Source organism: Dermochelys coriacea, chromosome 3 (genome assembly GCF_009764565.3).
Source record: "Dermochelys coriacea isolate rDerCor1 chromosome 3, rDerCor1.pri.v4, whole genome shotgun sequence".
Lineage (NCBI taxonomy): Eukaryota > Metazoa > Chordata > Testudines > Dermochelyidae > Dermochelys > Dermochelys coriacea.
The window spans coordinates 144,638,344-144,651,684 of NC_050070.1; the positions used below are offsets into that span (position 1 = coordinate 144,638,344).

Consider the following 13,341-nt stretch of genomic DNA (forward strand, 5'->3'; position numbering starts at 1 on the left):
ACTTTTTGTTGTCGGGTGCAGGTAATCCTGGATTGCCCGCACTCTATCGGGAGATAATAAACGCTCCCCAGGCCGAATTACAAAACCCAGATAAATTACCTGATTTAGGCACAGCTGTAACTTGGATGGGGACTCACGATGACCTTTATTCGCTAATGCAGTAAGTAAAACGACAGAATCAGTTAAACATGTGCTATAGTCCAAAGAGGCAATCAACAAATCATCTACATACTGAACCAAAACCGAAGAACCGGGCAAAACAATGTCCTTCAAATCTGCTGTGAGAATGCGAGAAAAGATAGTAGGGGATCCAGAGAATCCCTAGGGGAGCCGCGTCCATGTCAATTGCTGACCTTTCCAGGTAAAGGCAAATAGATATTGGGAATCCGGGTGTAAAGGGATACTAAAAAACGCGGCACACAAATCGACTACAGTAAAACAAGTGGCCAAGTGAGGAATTAATGTCAAAATAGTACTCGGGTCAGGAACAACTGGATGCGGGGCTATAACGTAGTCATTAATAGCGCGTAAATCCTGAATAAACCGGGTGCCTGTCAGTTCCTGGTTTAGGTTTTCTTACCGGAAGGATGGGCGTATTACAGGGTGAACTACAAGGAACCAGAATTCCTTGTGCCAAGTAGCTGTCAATAACACGTGAGATACTCTCCTCTGCTTCCCTTGGCAAGGGATACTGCTTCACGGAAGGGGGCGGCCCATCTTTAGTTGTTAGACTCACCAGAACCGCAGATTTAAGGAGACCCACATCAGTGGAATTTGTACTCCATAAAAAATGGGGAACACTAGACAATTCAAAGGATACACGGGAACAGACGTAGTCAAAGTCATAAGAGAGGCAACTGTCGAATCTGGAACAATCAGACGAAGCCCCTCAGGGGCACAATATATATGTGCTCCTAATTTGCCCAGCACATCTCGTCCCAGAAGGTTTGCTGGGCCCTCCAGCATTATAACAAACCTATGGGATAGCTTTAGAGAACCAAGCTTAATGGGGATAGGGTAAGATAGCCGAGCCGGGCAGGGGTTTCCTTCTATACCTTGCACCCACACCTTAGTATTAGATACGGGCCCTGGCACAAACGTTATAGTGGAAAGGGTGGCTCCTGTATCTACCAAGAAAGGCACTAAACGTTCCCCCATTTGCAGGTAAATTTGTGACTGCATTCCCAGGTCCCACTCCAACTCTCCCAAAGTTCCCAAAATCTCTGCCTCCAGTCACTGGGGGTCAATTTGATTCAAAGGGTTGGTGGGAGGATACCCTTGAGAAGTCTGGGAAAAACCGGACAGGCCATTGTGCACTGGCTCCTGCCAAGGGGCCCCCTTTGGGCGGAGGGAACATTCCCTTTTCCAGTGTCCTGGTTGTTTGCAGTAGTTACAAGTGCCAAATTTCGTATTTACCCAATTTCCTCTTGGTTCTGTTCGTCCCCGCCCCCTGCCTCTCGCCCCGCCATGCTCCCGCCAATTCTGACTCCCAACTGGGACCTGCAACACGGCTGCCAACATACTTACTTCTTCCTTCTTTTGTTTACGCTTTTCCTTAGCTTTCTTCTCGTCCCTGCCATTAAACACGAAAGTGGCCAAGCGGACTACTTCCTGGAGAGGTTTCCCTGGCCAATCAGGCACATGTTTAGAGAAATATTTTCTAACGTCTGGGGCTGCTTGATCGACATAAAAGGAAACCATCATTGGACGGTTTGTCTCTGCTTCTGGGTCGACGCCGCTGCCGTATATGCGGACTCGTTTCGACAAGCGGGCTAGGAAGGCAGAGGGATGCTCGGTGACCTCCTGCTGACATTCACAAATTTTAGACCAATTAGCTGACTTACTACCTGCTTTACGCACCGCCTCTAAGAGACCGTCCCTGCCTGCTTTAAGGAGGTCCATTTGGGCAGAAATATTAGGGTTCCAACCAGGATCAACAAGGGGCCAGGCAGTACAGACATTATCCTCTCCTGCCCCGCGCCTATTGGCATCCAAGATGGAATACTTCTCATCGGGAGTAAAAAGTGTGTCCAAAATGACCTGAACATCCCCCCAGGCAGGATTAAAAGCAGTAAACACAGATCGAATCGTTCGTAATACCTGTTCCGGATCATCACGCAGGCGAGGCATCTGCTGTTGCCATGTTATCAAGTCGCCTGGGCCAAAGGGGCGGTGCACATGGGGGAAAACAACTTGTTCACCTCCGTCCACCGTATGGGAGACAAGAGGTTGCTGAATAAGAGGGGCTTGCAAAGCAATCGGTGGATCCAGAATGGGTCCACATAAACAGGGAGGCTGCGACCGGGAGGATTGCGGGCATGAATCAGAAGGCTGAGAATAAGCTGGAGGAAAGGGAGAGGAAGTAGGCAGAGGATAGGGTGGGGCCGAAGACCCTTGGGACAGATAAGAAAAAGAGGACGTCCTTTCGCACGCGCATAAGCCCAATTGTCCCATGCATACCAGTAATCCATCTGGGCTGGAGCCTTATCTTCCAGCCTCTTTCTCAACGCAGTCAATATTTCCCCTGCAAATGACCCGTCAGGTGGCCATTGCATAGATTCCTGAGGAAGGGCCTGAATTACTGGCCATTCTACTTTACATAAAACAATAGTTTTCTTCTTCTTTAACCCATGGGTGCCTGAAATATTCTTCCAATTCTCTAGAATTTCCGCCAAAGGGGTCCCCTTTTTGATACTCTGCCCAGAGCCCATAATTGGGCAACCGAGGGGACACCTAATGTGCCACCTTATCGTCCGAGCGACTGTTCGTGTTTCCCCCCGTCGGAATTCTCCAAGGTAAATTCACCTTTTGCCGGCTAGAGCTGTCCGCGAGGAGGAACGCGACCTCAGTACGCCTTTTGTGACGAGCCTAAAGTCACATCTGGGTCGCCAAAAGTGTTACGAATTATACCTGATCGGTCACGCATGGTTCAAGTTTTTAGGCTGAGGCACCAAAAACCAGGTCCAGATCTGCAGAGTTTCCAGTCTGTGTTTAATGTATTATGCTCGAGCGTGGTGCCCCCCGCTAGTCAGGAGGGGAGTCCGTATACAGTTTATGCAAAGCTTATATACCATGTGACATCGCGTGCTGCCCTCGTGCATCGGCACTCTTAACCAATGAATTCCATCCTCAGCCACTCTCTGGTGAGTGCTTTCTCGTGTTCTGAGAATGTCAACAGCTTTATCATTAAAACAGAACATGCAGTTTCACAACGTGCCTCGCATACCACAAAGACAGGAAGGACAACAGTTTCAAGGCCCGAAACGATTCCCCAAATGTGCTGCGGTCTGCTGCACAGACAGTGGCTGGCGCCAAAAGGTGCCAGCTCTGCACATATTAGCTTTTCCCTCAACAGGTGGATGTTGCAGATGCAAACTAAACTCAGTCCTTTTTGAAGAGGAGTATGCTAATGCGAACTAGGAGCCTTTTAGTTTGTGTAATCCAAACTGCAGGGCAGTTTAGAACAAAGTCTTAGTGAACAAAGTCTAGGCTCACAGACTTGGACAGCTTTTCAGTCTCCCAAGCTGTGAAAGATGTAGAAACTGTTCTTTTTGCTTGGCTATCTGGAAATTTGCCTACACTATTTTACCCTTTAATAAACTTCTGCCTCCTAGTTCTTAGCATATAATTCTTTATAGTCTGTCTGCTCTTTTGACTCCTTAGAGCAGGGTTTCCCAAACTTGATTTGCAGCTTGTTCAGGGTAAGCCCCTGACGGGCCGTGAGACGCTTTGTTTACCTGAGTGTTCACAGGTACGGCTGCTCTCAGCGGCTGCAGTTCGCTATACCTGGCCAATGGGAGCTGCGGGAAACAGCCACTGGGAGCTGCGAGCGGCCGTACCTGCGGACGCTTAGGTAAACAAAGCATCTCATGGCCCACCAGGATCTTACTCTGAACAAGACACGAACCAAGGTTGGGAACCCCTGCCTTAGAGCAATGTTCTGAAGTTACGTCCTAATATAATTTTGGAGAGTAAGGGAATACCTTCTGTGCATGTCCTCTGTGGACTGGGGACATTACACAACAAAACCCCCCACTGAATGATATGACATTTTAATCCTGTTATTGGTGGAAAAAACACCACCATAAACAAGGTCGTACTACTCTGATTGGACCAAGGCACCTCACGTGCATTGGCTAGCACCACCTAGTGGAATAGAAAACATTTCACTTTATTTTAAGTCTCTTGTGATCTAGAATGGTCAGATTTTTGTATAGTGTATTACCTCAGTGGTGAGCTGGAGCCAGTTCACACCGGTTCATGTGATCCGGTTGTTAAATTTTTGAAGCAGTTTTAGAACTGGTTGTTAACGTGCTTCCCTGCAGGGGGCACTGAGGCTTTGATGGGCTCTGGCCGGGAAGTGATGTAATTCCTCCTCTGCCCGCTGGGGGCGCTGTGCTGCGGGAGTCATGTTGGCTGCCGCCTGGCCCTGGGCACAAGCCCTGTTGCTGCTGCGGCTCCCCTGGCCCTAGGGCTCCCGCTGCTGCCTGGTGGGTCCTTTGGCTGCTCCGAGCCGCTCTCTCTGTGAGCACCCACCACCTTGCCTGCAGCCAGCCCTTGTCTCCAGCCACCCCTGCACCCCCTGCCCGCAGCCAGCCCCTGCCGCACACACCCCCTGCCCTACCTGCAGCCAGCCCATCTCCAGCCACCCCTGCCTGCCCTGCCCGCAGCCAGCCCATCCTGTCTCCAGCCACCCCCACACCCCGTCTCCAGCCAGCCCCAGCTGCACCCCTTGCCCGCAGCCATCCCTGCCACACACACCACTTGCCCTACCTGCAGCCAGCCACCCTCCTGCCTGCAGCCAGCCACCCCCCTGCCCTGTCTCCAGCCACCCCCGCAACCCCTGCCTGCAGCCAGACCCTGCCACACCCCCCTGCCTTGCCTGCAGCCAGCCCTGCACCTCCTGCCTGCAGCCAACCCCTGCCACACGCACCCCTTGCTCTGTCTCTAGCCAGCTCCGCACCCCCTACCTCCAGCTAGCCCTGTCCCATGCTCCTGTCTGCAGCTGGCCCCATGTCCACTGGTGCCCTGCAGTTCCCAGGGCAGTAACCCTGCACACCTGCTTCAATGAGGGGGGCAGGGAGCAGCTGGACCCACGCATGTGCATACTCTAGGGTGACCAGACAGCAAGTAGAAAACAGTCAAATCAGGACGGGGGTGGGGGGGGTAATAGGAGCCTATATAAGAAAAAGACCCCAAAATCAGGACTATCCCTATAAAATCAGGACATCTGGTCACCCTCGCTCACCCCCAGGGAGTGGCAGGGACCCACACATGTGAAACGGAGCTCATTTCTAGTTCAGGCCCATCTTTTTAAAAAAGAACTTTAGGCAGGGTTAACATACACCCGTATTATCCCGGACATGTCCAGCTTTTTGGTTCTTAAATCGCCATCTGGGAGGAATTTTTAAATTTTAAAAACTTAAAAATTCCTCCCAGGAAAATAGGGACGTATGGTAACCGTGTTGGTACAAAAAATACATACTGGGGTACATCCCTTAAATCCGAACTTTTTATAGGGAACCGGTTGTTAAGGTTTTGGCAGCTCATCGCTGTATTACCTGTGTTTCTCATTTATAATCTAACTCTATCTTGGTTACACAAACCCAATATTTAGCACCCTTTTATATTGTATTGCTCTGAAAGTCAAGTCCAAAGTCTTAATTTATTGAGTAAGCACATGAACACATTCATGGTCTTAAAATGCCTTTCATTTTTTTGTCTAGATGAGGAATATCAGATTGTCAGATTTCACCGAGTCTTTGAAGAAGATAAAGCGCAGTTTGAGCCCTCAAACCCTGGATGCATATATTCGCTGGAACAAGGACTTTGGTGATACTACAGTTTGAAGAACTGCTGTGTAAAAGTGAGGAGACAGTGCTGCCTGCAATGAGCAATTGATACAGACTGGGAATGCAGCCAGAGTTTACAGGACTTCACAGATCTTTAAATATCTGCACTGGCAATTTGAGGTTGATTGATTGAAAAAGAAAAATTATACAATGTGAAAAGTTAATTAAGGCTTCCGTGCCTTTTTAGTCAGGATTTACTCACAGGGCATGTAAGTTAAAGCACAATAAGACCTGGGGTAAGACTTCTAGCAATCTAATCATTGTATGAACATTAATCTGTATTTTGTTGGCGATATAAGGTCCAATTGTATTGACTGTTGAAAGATTTATACCCTTAGTTGTGTTTTTAAATTTGTCTCATGACATTTACTTTTCCTTGCTCTCTTCCTGGTAACTACTAACTTCTAACTGGAACTTTGTAAATTTTTTTTTCAGTTTTTAATATTTTTATCCATACTGTGCCAAATAAACCATTTCCCTCTGCAACAGGAAGAACAGCATTGGGAATTAGCATTATTTAAAAAAAGTATCCAAATGGAAAGCAGCTGGTCTGCTACTACCTTGTCTTTTGTCTGGTTATAGTGTGGCCATACAGTTCATAGAACAGTTTTTAAAAGACGACCTTTGGTAGCAGAACAGCAAAAATCCTATCAAACCAGTTGAAATTAATCAATTATTACATTATAGAATTGCTATACTAAGCCATTTTTGCCAGCAGTATTTTTCTTTAATTCATTTGTAAAGCTTCCACTGTAGAATGTTGGTTTATTCTTATGGTGTGTTAACTTCTACTTGAAGCCCAACTGATTTTGGAGAGAATAAATGATTCTGTCAAATTGTGAAGTTTTAGAACTAGTGTTTCTACTCTGTATTAGTTTCTGTTTACCATAACTAAACTTTTAGTTAAATTTCCATTCTGGTCCTTGCTTTTTTTAATCTACAGAGGAGAATATTAAAATAAGTGGCTAGATATTTAATACATAGCACACACTAACATTTTTATACCTTTCATGTGCTTTGGTTTGTATACTAAGATCTAAAATAAACTCAACTGATCTTTTTTAAAAAGTAAAATAACTACGTTCTTTAAAATAAACACCTGAATTTTTATTAAATAAATGACGTACTGTAGTAAATAGAAACACTTAAATCATGGTCTTTAACTACTGTAGTAAAGGGAAATGCATATTTGGCCTGTACTGCATATGGGCAACATTTTGTTCACAAACACTACTGTGGAGCTAAACTATGCTTAAAACATCATGAGAAAATGTCTGTAGGAAGGCATCCTGTGACAGCTTTGAAAAACGTATTTTTTCTTCAGTAATTAAAAACAGAGAACCACTCCACACTTGTGAAGATTTTTCTATAAAAATAGTGTATGGATTTTTACTGTCAGTAACTGTTTAAGAAATCGGTTTTATACAGCTTGTTTGTAGTTTTTCTTCAGAAATTGGAAACTGAGTTTTCTATTAAGATTGTCATTAAAATACTTTTCTTACTGATTCAGGAATGGAGCAGTCAAAACACTGAGGACAGTTGATCTTATAGTTTTAGCTATAAAAGGAACTAGCTGATGTAGAACTAGGGTGCTTACAATTTTACAACAGAGCCCTCTTTTATCCATTGCACAATATTGGGAAGTATATAACCGCCGAAAGTATCAGCTGTTCAGAGACGTAAACATGATTGTTCTAGTCATGTTTGAAGAACTGCAGAGATGGCTTAATATTACAAAAATCAAATAAGGCAATAGGAGGTGATAAGAAATAGAGGCACTGTTACACTAAATGCTTTTTAAAGAGTATAACCAGTTTGTTTAGAAAACTTCAAGAGTGGAAAGTTTCTCAAATATGTGGTGTCATACATAATTAAGGTATGTGAGTTCTGGTCCCGATCCATATCTCAGGACCGCTTGGAAAGGTAGCCACTGCCAGTAGCATTATAGGATTTCAATGCCTCAGCTTTCTAGAGACTTTTTTAATAGTTCCACTTTGGGTTCTCTTCTGCCCTAGAATTTTGAAGCACTTGCTTTGCACTGCTAGATAATTCAGTCATAGGTTTCATCGCTAAGGTTGGATAGTACTTCTTGGTCAATACCTCTTGGTTAACTAGTCAGACCTCTTAAGATCCCTCATTTCTCTTTCCATGAAATTGTGTAATTTTGTCTCAAGCACCTTTATGGTGCAACAATTACTACTTTAGTTAAATAGTTTTTATTGTAGATACCTTTATATTCTTTTCTTTTCTTCTGCTAACCAATCTAAATTTTTTTTTAGTCCATTCCTTCATCTTTTATTAGTAGTGTCAAATTTAAATAAGTGCTCATTAGCAGTGTAATGTTCCACTGGAAGTGCAAGGATCACTGGTTAATGGAAAACACCTGGATGATGAAGCATTATTAGCTAGGGTCATAGAGAAACTTTAAACATGCATATGCATCAGAGGGGAAGAGGATTAGTTCCTTAATCTCTGCTATACAGCCAGACAGGTTACTGACCCCTCTTACACTTTTTCTCAAGCAATTAGGCACTGCATTTTCTCAGAGCACAGAACTGGAAGAGACCAGGCAAAAGTGCAGCCCGGTACTGTAGCACTTGTGGACTTCTGTCACTACAGGTATGCCTTGTGAGCAGACGGAGTCCTGGGAATGGGCCTCAATAGGAGAATGGGTCTGCCTTATCTTCAAGTCCAGCCATTCCTTCTTGCTTGCCTAGTGGCTCCATCCAGGTGCTGCGCACAGAGTTTGAGTTAAAAAAACTGGCTTCTGTCACTCAAGGTCAAGATACTACAGAAAGCCAGGCATTTTTTGATGACTAGTGGGAGGAATCCTTTCTTTAATCTAGTCCTTCACCTAACAGAGGACCTCAGATATAGTGGAGAGTTTCAGATTTTGGTCCTCTGCGTGAGTAAAAAGTTGAGCCATGTCAAGAGGCCACTTCTCGTAACCCAGAGTTACAAAAACCAAAGGTGCAGACAAAAAAATATAATTTGTTTGCAGGAAATTTACCTGATGACTCAAACTGGAGTGAGGTTGCTTGTATTTTTGCTCTGAGAGACTTGTATTCAAGAGTGTCCTTTCGTGAATGTTTGGTTTCTAAAATGTTATAAACATTGCTATGGAGTATTAAGCTATGTCCTTCTATTGATAAAGGAAAAATGTATGTATAAAAGCATGGTGAGCAGTCGAATAGTTTTAGTTTCACAGTGTTGGTTGCTCTACAATAAAATGTTGCAATTTGTCTTGTTTTTACTGTTTCTCTGTCAGTTTTGTTGCATAAAATCTCCAAAACTAAGAGCCTCTGATTTAAATCCAATTATTAAATAGCTATGACATTTAAGATTTTTTGATGTAATACCAGATCACTTGGGGGGGATGGGGGAAGCTGAGGGGGAACGTGTATATACCTCATATATTTAGTTTCTGTAGGACATGACTCATTTAAAAAGCTAATGTAAACCTAAGTGCTATTTCCTGATTAAATGTGCTGAAATTGAATGTGTGATTACCTCAAAATCATGCTAGATTACAAATAAAGTGGGAACTGTGATTTGGGTGACTGTTTAATCCCAGTGGGCTGAGCCAACAGCTCTGAAAATGCAAGGAAAACAGGCTCAGCGCTGCTAAAGCTGCTCAGCTGACTCCTGCTTAGATAAAATTCTCTCCCCTTATTTTTTGAGTGACCAGACTTACAAAAATGGGAAGATAGTGTAAGTTAGGGAAATTGGTTATTTTGTGAAGCTAGGAGAATGTGTGATCTAGGGCTTAGAGCAGAAGCCTGGGAATTTAAATTCATGACTCTTCCAGTGACTTCATGGTGTCTGATCTTGGGCAAGTCATTCTGACATTGTAATATCAGAGGAGGAGGTTTTCTCCATTCATGCTTTTTAAATTCACCTCATCTATGGAATCTGGCCAACAGCTCCATGTCACTTTTTTTTTTTTTTTAGAAGGGCAAAAGCTCGCTTGATCTTGATTTTCAGTATGAATACAGACTGTGAAAGCAGGGGGTGTTGACATGAGTTTTTTTTTATATTTATTGTAACAGCTAATTGTCTGCCAGTAGCTTTGAGTAATCAATCTTATGTTATTCCCTGTCTTTCCATGCACCCCCCACCCTCCCTCAGTGTTTATGCTGGCTCTTCCTGACATGAAGTGTGCTTTTAGGCTTTAAGGTCTTCAGGGTTGTTGTTGTTGTTACTGAGACAGCTTTCTGGCCACTGATAGTGGACCATTTGGAATAAAATTCTAATTGGGGTCCTAAGCTGTTGAGCATCACCTATTAAGGAAATATTTTAAATAAATATGGGCTGTGAGGGTTATATGTTAGGCATCAGCTATGGATTTATGAATTAATCCAAAGCCATGCCCAAACAAGTCCTTAGACCTTCTGGTTTTGCCTCAGAAGATATAGTTTACATCAGAACATCATTTTAAAAGTGGGTTTGATTCTTTTTTGGAATCATTTTTGTTGTCCTTCTCTGTACTTTTTCCAATTCTAATCTATCCTTTTTGAGAGGGGGCAACCAAAACAGCAGGTGGTATTCAAGGTGTGGCCATACTATGGATGTATATAGTGGCATTATATTTTTTTTTATCTATCCCTTTCCTAATGATTCCTAACAAAGTTAGCTTTTTTGACTGCTGCTGTACATTGAGCAACTGTCTTCAGGAAACTAACCACAATGACTCGAAGATTTCTTTGAGTGGTAACAGCTAATTTAGACCCCACCCATTTGTATGTATAGTTGGGATTACGTTTTCTCACTTGCCATCAAGGCAATGGATTCTTCCTAAAAGTGGGAGGAACCCTAAGCCCCACCTCCTCCATCCTGCCCCTCCTCTCTTCCCAAACCCATTGTGTCACCTGGTCTTGTGTGAACTCTTTGTAACTCTTCACACTCCTCTTTGTACTTAATTATTTTGAATAATTTTGTAGCTGTTAGCAAACTTTGCCACCTCATTTACCCTTTTCCTAAATCATTTATGAATATGTTGAACAGCAGAGTCCTGTACAGATCCATGGGAGACACAGCTATTTACCTCAAGCCGTTGTGAAAACTATCCATTTATTAACAGGTTTCAGAGTAGCAGCCGTGTTAGTCTGTATTCGCAAAGAAGAAAAGGAGTACTTGTGGCATCTAAGAGACTAACAAATTTATTTGAGCAGAAGCTTTGTGAGCTACAGCTGTAGCTACAGCTCCCAAAAGCTTATGCTCAAATAAATTTGTTAGTCTCTAAGGTGCCCTAAGTACTCCTTTTCTTCTGTTTGTTCCTACCCTTTGCTTCCTGGCTTTTAACTGATGCTTTTGGGTCAGGATCCCCATTTTGAGAGACACGGGCCAGCTCTTCGAAATCTGTATAGCCTAGGGTAAAAGGACTGTGAAGTCTGTGACACATCCATGACACGTTTTTCACAGCTGTGAATTTGGCAGGGCCCTAGCCATAGTTGTGCTTCATGCCTAGGGGCCGGTACACCAGCAAAAACCCCTTGCTCGGACACCCAGACGCCTGGGCGCTGGGCCAGTCCAGCTCATCAGCATCATCACCGAGGCTCTTTCCCCGTGCTGTGCCCGGGGCCGTTGCTTTGCCGTAGCAGCGCAGGGCTGCGCACCCACAAGCAGTAGGTGCGGGCAGGGCCAGAACCAGCGTTTCCCTTAACCTGGCAGCTCCTCCCGCGTCCGGCTCTCCGCTGAGGGGGGTGGAGGCTGGCTCCGGCCGGCCTGCTACCGGCGAGAAGGCCCGGGGCCGCGCCATGGCCCGCCCTGGCAGTGAGTCTCACCTGGTTACACCCTGTGGGCCGCCTACGCCGCTCACAATGCGGTAGCGGGGCCACCACCCCTCGCTGCGCGGGGCGGCCGGCGGGCCAGTTGCCCCGGCCCGGAGCTCGCGGGTCTGGTTGCTCCAGGCCCCAACCCGGCGCGGCAGCCCAGCCCCGCGCACCTGGGAACCCGGCGGACGCGAGGCACGCGGCCGGCCTTTAGCACACAGCTGAGCTGGGCCGCAGCTGCGCGGTAAGTGGGCCGCTGCGGGTTGAGAACAGCGGACCCAGGCCCACAACACCCGCCACAGGCAGCCACTGTCCCGCTCCGCACGCCACCCCCTGCGAGCGAGCTGATTGGTCCGCGCTGTTCCGGCACGCCTCGGGGTGGAGCCGTGTGGTAGGCGTCAGCTGCTCGCCCCGCGCACCCACGCCGCCGTCCTCGTGCCCTGTGAGGAGACCACGCGCTCGTGAACCACACATGCGCATTTACTCTCTCATCTGCCGAGAGTGGCTGGAGCCCTCCGCTCCGTCTCGCCTGACGTGTTGGCGTCACTTCCGGCGTCCCCCAGAAAAGAGTGAAATTGCTCCGCCCCCTTTTTTTCACTATGGCAACTGGTAGATCCGCCTCTTCCGACCCCAGGGGGGGTAGGAGCCGCCTGTTCCGGTGCCGGGCGGGGGAGTAACATGGTGAGTTGCCCCCGGTGAAGGGGAGCAGAAGCGGGGCGTTGCTGTGGCCCCCGAGCTGCCACCACCTCGGGCCAGGGTGTCGCTGCCTGCGCGCTCGGGGGTCTGGCCGCGCGGGGCTGGCGCTCCCCGGGTTCCGGGCTCAAAGCGCCTCGGCCTCACATGAGTTCTTGGCCGCGACCGCCGGCCCCGCCCCGGGGCGGCCTGGCCTGGCCTGGCCTGGCCTGAGAGACGTGGCTGCTGGCGAGTGGCGCTGGGAGGCTGCTGTGGGCCGGGCCCCTGGAGCGTGCACGCTGAGAGCTGCCTAGCCCCGCTCCGCCGGCGCTCAGGGCCTGGTGGCTCCCCCGGCCCGCGAACCTCAGAGCCCCCCCCCGTGCCCGCCACGCCGCCGGCAGCAGCGACACTGGCACCTGCTCTTGGCTGTGCTGCGGGGGCCGTGAAAAGGGCAGGTACCAGCTGTCCTGCTGCCGCCTGAGGGGGGGTCTGCGCTGCCTGGCACAACTCTGGCGTGGGCACTTGTTACAGGCGGGGAAGGGGCGACATTGTTCACAGCCCCGAGCGATGTAACTAAGTGGACCTAAGATTTAGGTGAAGACCAGGCTTGTCTCACTGAATGAACCAGGGGCTCTGCATGTGAAGCCGGTGCTAAACATAAGCAGACCAAGCAATTGCTTAGGGCGCTAAGCAGCTCAAGGGACTCCCGTGTTAATTATTGTTGTGTGTGGAGGGTCTCCCCCAAATGTTCCTGCCTAGAGCCTCCAATGGGCTAGCACTGGCACTGCCTGCATGCACTGGAAGCCATCAGTGGGTGGCCTGCTGCGGCAGGGCAAAGCCAGCCCTGGCGCATTACTGGAAGTGGGGTGGCAAAGTTAGTCTCTAAGGTGCCACAAGTACTCCTTTTCTTTTTGCGAATACAGACTAACACGGCTGCTACTCTGAAACATATGGAAGGAGTGTGGCTGGTGGAGAAGAGAGGCGGTGCGGGGGAGGGGCATGTTTGGAGCTGGAAACTGCCTAGGCCCCTGCTGTGGTCCAATGTT

The 13,341-nt window shown here is 47.4% G+C and overlaps 2 protein-coding genes across 12 annotated transcripts in view; both read left to right on the forward strand.

Moving 5' to 3' along the window:
• SPAST (spastin) overlaps positions 1-9,400 on the forward strand; it is a 74,570-nt gene extending 65,170 nt beyond the window's left edge. For all 8 annotated transcript variants that reach the window (XM_043512287.1, XM_043512286.1, XM_038396256.2 and 5 more), the window contains one exon: positions 5,727-9,400. Coding sequence is in view for 7 of the 8 variants with exons in the window: in XM_043512286.1 (XP_043368221.1) it covers positions 5,727-5,849 (123 nt within the window). In the remaining variant the exon portion in view is untranslated. The remainder of the gene's footprint in view (positions 1-5,726) is intronic.
• Positions 9,401-12,054: 2,654 nt separating this feature from the next.
• The window catches only part of SLC30A6 (solute carrier family 30 member 6), a 39,909-nt gene continuing 38,622 nt past the window's right edge, over positions 12,055-13,341 (forward strand). For 2 of the 4 annotated variants that reach the window (XM_043512289.1, XM_043512290.1), the window contains exon 1: positions 12,150-12,304. In XM_043512289.1, coding sequence (XP_043368224.1) covers positions 12,302-12,304 — 3 coding nt within the window. In that variant the 5' untranslated portion in view covers positions 12,150-12,301. Of the gene's footprint in view, positions 12,305-13,341 lie in introns of all 4 variants that reach the window. The other 2 variants (XM_038396586.2, XM_038396589.2) reach the window with 2 other exon arrangements.